Source organism: Oryza sativa, chromosome 8, assembly GCF_034140825.1.
Source record: "Oryza sativa Japonica Group chromosome 8, ASM3414082v1".
NCBI lineage: Eukaryota > Viridiplantae > Streptophyta > Magnoliopsida > Poales > Poaceae > Oryza > Oryza sativa.
In genome coordinates this window covers 25137591-25147355 of record NC_089042.1, presented here as the reverse complement: position 1 = coordinate 25147355, position 9765 = coordinate 25137591, and the positions used below count along the sequence as shown (strand labels likewise).

Here is a 9765-nt window from a genome sequence, read left to right as displayed (position 1 = left end):
CACATTCACAATGCTTGGATAAAAAACATTTGTTGTGGGGTATGTAGATCCAGAAAATACAGTAGTTACTTCAGCAAGTGCCTTCAATATTGGATGAATTTTGGAAAAGACTAACCAATCAGCAAGCAAAGGTTGCCATTGGTATTTAGCATCCACATAAGCATATTGAACAAAAGCATCCTTGTAAAACTCACAAGCACAAAGCATCTTATAGGTTGAACTCCACCTTGTTGGCACATCAAAACACAAACCTTTTCCAATAGGCAATGCAATTTGTTTACATACCTCTCTAAATCTATGCATACGAGAAGGAGACTTCTTAAAGTACTTGCAAGTCTCTCGAAGGTTTACTAGCAAAGGTCCCAATGGTGCCAAGCCATCATTCACTATCAAATTCACTATATGCGAGCAGCAACGGACATGAAAATACTGAGGCATGAACTCTGATGAACCCCTAGCAATGAACTTGTCCTTTAATTTGCCAACAGCACTATCATTATTAGAAGCATTGTCAAGGGTAATTGAGATAACCTTATCCTCTATATTCCATTCAGTTATGCACTCAAAGATTGCCTGAGCTATCTCAACTCCAGTGTGTGGTGGATCCAATTCAATAAAGTTCAGTACACGACACTGCATTTTCCAATTTGCATCTATGTAATAAGCTACCAATGCCATATAGCAAATATTTTGGTTTGAAGTCCATAAATCAGTTGTCAAGTTTACATGATCAACACTTTTAAGAGCTTTCCTAAGAACCTCTTTTTCTGTATTGTAAACATCCACACACTCTTTTCTAATAGTTTTCCTACCAATAAATTGGTATGCTGCATTCATGTATTTCATCAAAATATTAAACCAGAGGTGCTCTACCATCCTAAATGGATATTCATGGACAATTATCATCTTAGCAATGATTTTACGAGTGGCCTCATGATCATAATCAAAAAGAGTAGCAATGAGAGAGGCACCTGCCATGTCGGGATTAAAGCCAAGCAAAGCTTGAGCCTTCTGCCTGCCTAATTTGTTCAAATATGCCGTGCACTTCTTTATATGGCGATTGAGAGTTGAAGTAGCACCACCTTTCTTATAGGCAATGAGCCTATAGCAAAACCTTCATTTGGCCTTCGTCTCAGTGACCCCTTTCTCCGTTTTTGATGGAACATCCACAACCTTGAAAAGCTTCCAACAATCTGAACGCTTAACCCTTGCCACACTCTTTGTAGGGGATACAAAAATACCCTTCTTTCGTTTCCCTTTCCTCTTTGATCCTGGAGATCCAGAGTTGCCCTCATCTGTAGATTCCCCATCCACTTCCTTATCTTGACTTGAGGAATGAACTGACAAATGTGAGGGTGTGCTATCAGACGAAACAGACGGCTTAGAAAATTCTTCATTTTTCGAGTCTGATCCCTGCAAGTTCAATTAAATAGTTCAATTAAATAGTCAGATTGTTATGCTATTGCTTACCACATAATCAGTACAGGAGGGTATAACATAGCTAAGCCTACAGGATATCTCAGTTCAGGTTGATATGGTTTTTATTGGAAATCTTAGCTTAATAACCAAACGAGTTGTATGGTTCAATCAGTGATAAAATGAGGAAACAAAATTGCTACAGATTGTGAAAAAAATTGATGCAGCACTTGATGTGAGGTTGGTGGATTTGATTTAGGTCTTTGTCTTGGTGGCTTCTGAACAGAGGCGAGGTGGCTGCTGCCTGGACAAGCTTCTGATGATTTCTTCCCCTTGCTGTGGTTCTTGGACTCCATGCTTGCCAATCGGCGCTCCCTATCCATGAAGGCCCTGCGGCGGCTGCGGGAGAAGGGGCGTGGTCGGCGTGGCCTGGCGGCTGCGGTGGGAGGAGCGGCGTCATCGGCATCGTCGGCGTGGCGCTGTGGCTGCGGGAGGAGCGACCGGAGTCGTCGCCGTGGCCTTGCGGCCCTTGCGGCTGCAGCCTGCGGGAGGAGGAGCCGGTGGGCAGGGCAACGGCAATGTTGCGGCCTGTGGCGGGCCGGCGGTGCAAGGAGAAGGGCGAGGGCACGAGGCAGCGCTACAGTGGCGCAAGAGAAGGCCACGGCAGCAGCCTGCAACGGCATGCGCGAGAGAGGCGCCTCGGGCCCTCGGCTGACTGAGGATGGTCAAAGCTACGGTTTTTCCTTTTTACTGGGTACTTGGGCTGTTGGGCTAGGAACTTGGGCTTCCTTATTGGGTTGGGCTGCATGTCTGATTTTTGAGCTATGCGAGTTTAACGAGCCTACCGAGTAACTCGCGAGCTGGCTCGAGCTCGGCTTGTTTGCTTAACGAGCAAAACAGCTGGCTCGGCTCGGCTCGTTAAGACTCCAAACTCGAGTCGATCCGAGCCGAGCCTGAAACGAGCCGATCCGAGCCACGAGCTTCGAGCTTTTTGCCCAGCCCTAACGAGCTTCGAGCTTTTTGCCCAGCCCTAGTGGTGACGAGGGAGTACACCATCAACCTCCACAAGCGCCTCCACGGCTGGTACACGTGCGTCCTTCCGTTTCATCCCCTCTTCTGCTCCCAGCTACGTCAACTGTGAGATCTGATACGATGGATGGATCACTCAATTGTTTTTTTTGTTTTTTCTTTATTACATCTGAATTGCATGCCCTGAACAGTAGTTTTAGATTTGAATTTACGGTGGTAAATGTGCTCATTGTTGTTCTCGTGTTTTTTCTTCCTAAGTTCATTGCCTTTTGAAATTACAGATTTATATTTAAGTAGGTTTTTAAATTCGTTTGCTTTTAGAAATATAGAAGGAGTCATATAAGAAATCTCTTTCAAAACCTTACATGCTAATTTTTAACGATTGAACTCCTAATTATAGTTCATGATCTTGTAAAAATAATATCCAAGCAAATTCCTACAGTGAATTTTAATTTAGCTAAACCGTATAACAATAATAAGATTTAAGATAGTATTTACCCGTTGCAACGCACGGGTATTTTTTTCTAGTAAAATAAAAATTATGAAAATAAAGGGTGTCAGGTAAAATCTCGAGAAATATTTGCAGATCTATTACAAAACACACTAAGTTCGTAGTAATTTTAGTTTTGAATTTATTATTTGTATTTGAGACCTAATCTAACTGAATATTCTGTACATAGCTAGCTCTCCACACTATGAGGGTATGTTTAAATCCCACCTCAAAATTTTTTTACCTGTCACTTCAAACATTTTAACACCTACATGAAGTATTAAATATAGGCTAAAAAGTAACTAATTGCACATATTGCAACTAATTTGCGAGACGAATCTTTTAAATCTAATTGCTCCATGATTTAACAATATGGTGCTACAGTAACCATTTGCTAATGATGAATTAATTATGATTAATAAATTCATCTCGCGGTTTACAGGCGGATTATGTAATTTATTTTGTTATTAGACTATGTTCAATACTTTAAATGTGTGTCCGTATATCCGATATAACGCGCCAAAACTTTACACCCCTGAATTTAAACACCCGCTGAATGGGTAAAATCAATGCAGGGGGAAATTGGATCCCAGCATCAGCTTCAAGCAGAGCCGCTCAGGTCAGGTGAGCTCAACTCATGCGTCCGTGCGGCCTTGGTCTCCGCAAGGAAAGCAAGAACACGGACGGAGCCCTCTCGCCCAAGGAGCAGCGCCACTGGGTGAAGCCTAGCGTGGTGGGTTAATGGCAGCCGATGGATCCAGCGATGGTCGCCCGATCTGGCGGCTGCCTCGCTCTCGCTCCCGCTCCCGTCGCCACTCACCATCCCCACGCCGCTTCTCATCGATGCGCGCAACAGCTCGATATCTTGCCTGTAGGGATCAAAGCAACTCACGGGAATACAGGCTACACTTTCTAGATGAGGCAGCGAGGAAGAAACACGAACACAGACAAATACACAAGAGCTTTGTGGCACTGAAACAACGTGCGCCCTTTTCTCTGTTTTCTTCTCATTAACACCAGCTAGTTACAGAGATATAGCAACAAAGCCCTTGTGTATTTGTCTATCTGTAACATTTTAAATGATTAGCGGATGATTACTGTAACATTACTGTAGCAAATCATGGATTAATATACCTCGTTAGATTCGTCTCGCAAAATAGCCTAGAGGTTATGGAATGGGTTTTGTCAGTAATCTACGTTTATTACTCCTAAATAGCAATATTCCAGATGGCTATTTAATAGCCTGGAGAATCCAAACAAGGCCATGGTATTCTTTTCTCTTGAAGATGAAGATTAAGTTTTTTACGTAAAACGGGGTGGTATTAACGAATGATTGATTGAGCTTTAATTATTACAAATTTGAAAAATAGATAAATATGATATTTTAGAGCAACTTTCATATAAAAGTTTTTGCACGAAACATACCGTTTAGCAATTTGAAAAGCGTGCCATGAAAATCTTAATCTTTATCCAACTCTTATTGGAGAAAAGAACGAGATTAATTTCTAACATTGCCGGCAGGTGGTCATGCTGAGGAATGTAGGATAGGCCGGAGGATTGGGCTTCCAGTTCCACAGGAGGCTCCATCCTTGCTTCCCGGTGGTCATGATGATTCGGGATCAGGGGACAACTCAGAATGTATGCAGAGAACTACTCCTTTCATCCTATAATATAATATAAGAAATTTTGGTTTGATGAAATATATAGTAATATTATAAAACTTAAAATTTTAGCTATATATCTCATCCAACCAAAATCCCTTATATTATAGGATGAAAAGAGTAGAGAAGAATGACAAGACGGTGGGAGTCTCTCTCCCCCACCCACCCCGGGAAACGATTTGTCACTTTTAGATTCGACAATTATCCAAATGCTCCTCATAGGTTTGCACTTATTTTTTTCCTCTTAAGAGATATCTTCTTAACTATTTGTCACTTTTGCCTACATGGCATGGCAACATAGGAACGCTGGGTAGAAACTGGTGTGGGACTCACTAGTCAGCCTCTCCTCTCTGGTCCGGCATGCAATGATGGCAAGAACCTATGCGATCGGGGAAAGGAGCGGTGGTTGTGGAAGAGGCGAAGCAGCGGCGGACGGGCTCCTCGTGGCGGTGGAGCACGCGAAGCTAGCAACGACACCGGCAGAGGAGGCGTAGCAGCGGCGGACAAGCTCCTCACGTCGGTGGAGGAGGCGGAGCAGAAACGTTGACGGAGGAGGCGTAGCGGCGGCGGACGACGGAACGGCGGCGCCAGCATAGTAGCGGCGGACGGGATCTTCAAGACGGTGGAGGAGATGGAGCGGCATCGCCGACAAAGGAGGCGTAGTAGCAGCGGACAAGCTCCTCGCTGCGGTGGCAGAGGTGGAGCGGCGGAGGAGGTGTAGCGACGGCGGATGGGCTCCTCACGGCGGTGGAGGAGGCGAAGCAACGACGCCGATAGAGAAGGAGGCGCGTAGAGGCGACGGACGGGCTCGTCGCGACGATGGATGAGGCGTAGCGGCGGCGGACGACGGAATGGCGATGCCAGCATAGCAGCGGCGGACGGGATCTTCACGACGGTGGAGGAGACAGAGCGGCATCGCTGATGAAGGAGGCATAGCGGCGGCGGATGAGCTCCTCAATGCGGTGGCGGAGGCAGAGTGGCGGAGGAGGTGTAACGACGGCAGATGGGCTCCTCACGGCGGTGGAGGAGGCGTAGAAGCCACGTCAACCAAAACCGTTGTCGAGAGATCTCGTTCGTACTGGTTTTGTAAGTTAGAGGATACGTTGTATCCGGTTTTACATTTCAAGGACGATCTTGGCATTCGGTGACAAGATGCGGATCCCCTATGTAGGTTTTTTTTTGGTTAATTGGATCCATGCCACTTCAACTTTGCGAAATTAAAAAAATGCCACTACTATTCGTCATATCGGCTACATGCCACTAGAATTTTCTAAAATTAAAACCATATCACTTCCGTCACTTTTTCCGTCTCCTCTCTCACGCCGTTTCGTTCCCCCCGGTTTAACCGTTTCCATCTCCCTCCTCTTTCTTCCCCATCTTTTCCTCCATCCTTGCGATGGCAAAGAGGACAATGGCGACGACGGTGGCAGCGGCTCCTGTGCACTCCCGCCACAGATGGTGTCGAGGACAGCGGCGGCGGCATCTGTCGAGACCTCCCGTTGCGGATCGAGGACAGCGGTGACGGCTCCCGAGCTCCAGATGGCATCGAGGACGGCAGCGACGGCCACAGATTGGATCGAGGACAACGACGGCGGCGGCGGCTCCCGAGCTCCTACGCCGCCTCCGCTGCCTCCTCCCCTAGCTCCGGACCCCAACTTCCTCCTCTGCCGCCGTCTTCTCGTCAGCGCCCTTCCGGGGCTACTCGCTCCACGCCACGCTAGCCCGCCGCTGCGCCCCCGCGGCCGCCTCCCTCGCCCTCTACTCCCACATCCGCGAGGCCTCGCCGCCCACCCCGTTCATCTTCTCCCTCCTCCTCGCCGCCCTTGCATCGTCGTCTTCCCCGCCCTCTTACCCATCCGCAGGCTTCGCGTGCCTCGCAGCCGTGTGCGTTGCCCACGCGCAGGCGTTCAAGTGTAACGTGCTCGCGCACCCCATCATCACCCCGCCGGATGGAGCCATGGAGATCGCCGCAGTCTACGATGACTGTGCTTGTGCGCGTGCGGTGGAAGTTCACCGGCAAGAGGAATATGTAGTGGCGGGAAGGAGGAGATCGTGTTGACGACGGAGAGGGAAAGGGAAGGCGCAATCCCTCCTCAAGCTCTACCGCTCGCCGGAGAGGGTGATGAAGTCGGGAACGGAGATGAGGAAGGAGGGAGGGGATGAGGACGGGAACGGAGATGGAAAAAGGGATGGGAGTGCATGGTTTCAATTTTAGAAATTTCCAGTGGCATGTAGCCGATATGACAAATAGTAGTGGTATTTTTTTTATTTCGCAAAAGTTGCAGTGGCATGGATCCCATTAACTTTTTTTTTTCCTTTTGCCTTTGGTCTCATATCGGTCAGACGGGACCCATGAACACACGCGAAACGCGGCCCATCCGCCTCTGCTCGGCTCGAAAGCGTGGCCCTGCCCAGCCCATGAGTGGAATTTCCAACGGCCCACAGGGTACTCAGCGAGGTGCAGGTATGAAAGGCACCACCGCGTCGGAGATAGGGTTTCCTCTCGCGCCGCCGGAACAGCGGCAAACCCAGCCTAGGGCGAAGGGAAGAAGGAGAAGAAGATGGTGGAGAAGAAGGGAGGAGCGGCGAGGAAGGAGGAGGTGGTGACGAGGGAGTACACCATCAACCTCCACAAGCGCCTCCACAGCTGGTACGTCCTTCCGTTTCCTCCCCTCTTCTGTTCCCCGCTACGTCAACTGTGAGATCTGATACGATGGATGGATCACTCAATTGTTTTTTTTTTGTTTTTTCCTTTATTACATCTGAATTGCATGCCCTGAACAGTAGTTTTAGATTTGAATTTACGGTGGTAAATGTGCTCATTGTTGTTCTCGTGTGTTTTCTTCCTAAGATAAGATTGGCTTCTATTTGTGTACTACCACGCCCAGTGCTCGTCGGAATTGCAACTAGTTGTCATTGCTCACCAACAACATCCCAACAAGTTATCTAGTTATCAAGCTATGCTTAAGGACTGTTCAATGAGTCGTTAACTCGTTTGGCCTTCCTTGGGAAGATGTATATAGCTAATTGATGGGCACAATGCGAGTCGCATTTGCATTTTGGATGCAACTATTGAGTACCCTGTAAACTTGTTAATTGAATTCTAGTGGATGCACTGACTGGGTTTACCCTAATATTTGAAATGTGGCACAAACTTAATAATTGATAATGAAGACCAAGGAAATGCTTCTTTGGTCCTTTTACCAAATTTTCATACTGAATTTTGTGTATTTCGTAGTGCTCGCTTTTGAATTTAATCAGCACTCAATGTATTTATCTGAACACGAAATGATCTTAACTTCGTGTCCTGCATATTTATTTTCTTGGCATGGTGACCTATTTTTACTGCCTTAACCTTGTTTTATGTAGTTATTTAACTGAACCTCTAGAAATCAAGTGCTGTGATTTCTCATCCAACACAACATTATGCCATCACTACATTATACTGTTCATAAACATGAATATCACAACCTGTTCTGATGGATAACTCTAATGGTTTTCTCTTATGTTGAATAGTACATTCAAGAAGAAGGCGCCCAATGCCATCAAAGAGATCAGGAAGTTTGCGCAGAAGGCTATGGGCACTACAGATGTCAGGGTCGATGTGAAGCTCAACAAGCACATCTGGAGCAGTGGGATCAGGAGTGTGCCGCGGAGGGTTCGTGTGAGGATCGCCCGCAAGAGGAATGACGAGGAGGATGCCAAGGAAGAGCTCTACTCTCTGGTCACTGTGGCCGAGGTCCCTCCTGAGGGTTTGAAGGGGCTGGGAACCAAGGTTGTTGACGAAACGGATTAAGCTTTACCTTCTCTGCATCTTTAGAATGAGTTTAGTTTGAATTGCAACATCAAACTTTATTTTGGCAAATCAGAAGTTTTGGACTATAGCACATCGCAAGCTGTCTATCTTCGTATATATTCCATGGATTTACCTTTTTGTTCATGTAGTGTTCATTATTGCCTCTGGTATAAGCTCTGGTACTCAATGCTCCAGTTTGGGAAATCGCCTGTGGTTGCTCGTCATATTCATACATGAGGCCCATGGGATAAATTTGATGGTATGATGTTTTGCCATGACTTTTATAAATCATGGGTTTATGTTACTTTGATGGATAACTCTGCTTTGAGGTGTCAACTATACAGTAAACCTTTGAGATAAGAGAATCCCGTCCATACCACCAGCAAAATTTGGATGGTACTCTCTCTCCGTTCCACGGCTTCTCCCCCATTGTTTCACGTCATAAAACAACGTTTTGGCTTCTCCCCTTTAGGTTTACTGGCATCCGTATAAATTTATCGTATAAATTTATCGTTTAGGTTCATTAATATCCATATGAATTTGGACACATACTAGTATTATTTAATGGGATTTAAATTTTAGGTTTAAATACTGATAAAAAAAAGCATCGATCGATCTATTGGTTTGTAGCAGAAACATACTATTTTTATTTATGGTCCCTTGTAATAGATATGACCTTTACATTTATAATTCAGTTCCACACACTTCACAAAACTCTACATTGAGGTTTAACTTCTATATTGTGCGGAAAGCATAGTAACAAACGCTGCTAGCTAGGGTTTACCGGGTTAATAAGTAATTCTTTTTTATGAATTTGCACGTTTTGTATTTGAGCCAATGGAACTGAGGATTTTTATTTTTGAAAATGCATGTTCTTCTTTTTTCTAGAAAAGAAATGTATATTCCAGTATGTATCCATTTTGGTGTTGCGTTTTTGAAATATCTAAAGATGCACCCTGCCCCGTGAGAGCGCTAGTTTAGCATATTTTAAAGACATATATCTATTTAGTAATTAAAAATTACATTTGTATGTGTTATGAATTACTCCATCTGTCCTAAATTATAAGACCTGTATTTTTACACGGTTTTCAATAACATAATTTAATCATTAATTTATTTTGTATTATATAATCAACAACTATAAAATTAGCATTACATAAAAGTATTTTAAAATATGAATGTAATGACTTAACGTATATAATACTGGTGTAGATATTATTCGTATAGTTATTAGTGAAAAGTTACCGAGTTTGATTTTTCTAAACATAAGAGTGCCTATAATTTGAGACTATGTTATATATAGGCACTTTAAAATTATTTTTAGTCTATTTTATTATATATATATAGGCACTTTCTTTACTAATTACTCTACT

The 9765-nt window shown here is 44.8% G+C and overlaps 1 protein-coding gene across 1 annotated transcript; it reads left to right on the top strand.

Moving 5' to 3' along the window:
• The first annotated feature begins 7096 nt into the window (after positions 1 to 7096).
• On the top strand, positions 7097 to 8536 carry LOC4345976 (large ribosomal subunit protein eL31). Its single transcript, XM_015794890.3, has 2 exons — positions 7097 to 7246; positions 8113 to 8536. The coding sequence occupies exons 1-2, from the start codon at positions 7158 to 7160 to the stop codon at positions 8390 to 8392; spliced, it is 369 nt and encodes a 122-aa protein (XP_015650376.1). The 5' UTR covers positions 7097 to 7157; the 3' UTR covers positions 8393 to 8536.
• Positions 8537 to 9765: the final 1229 nt, after the last annotated feature.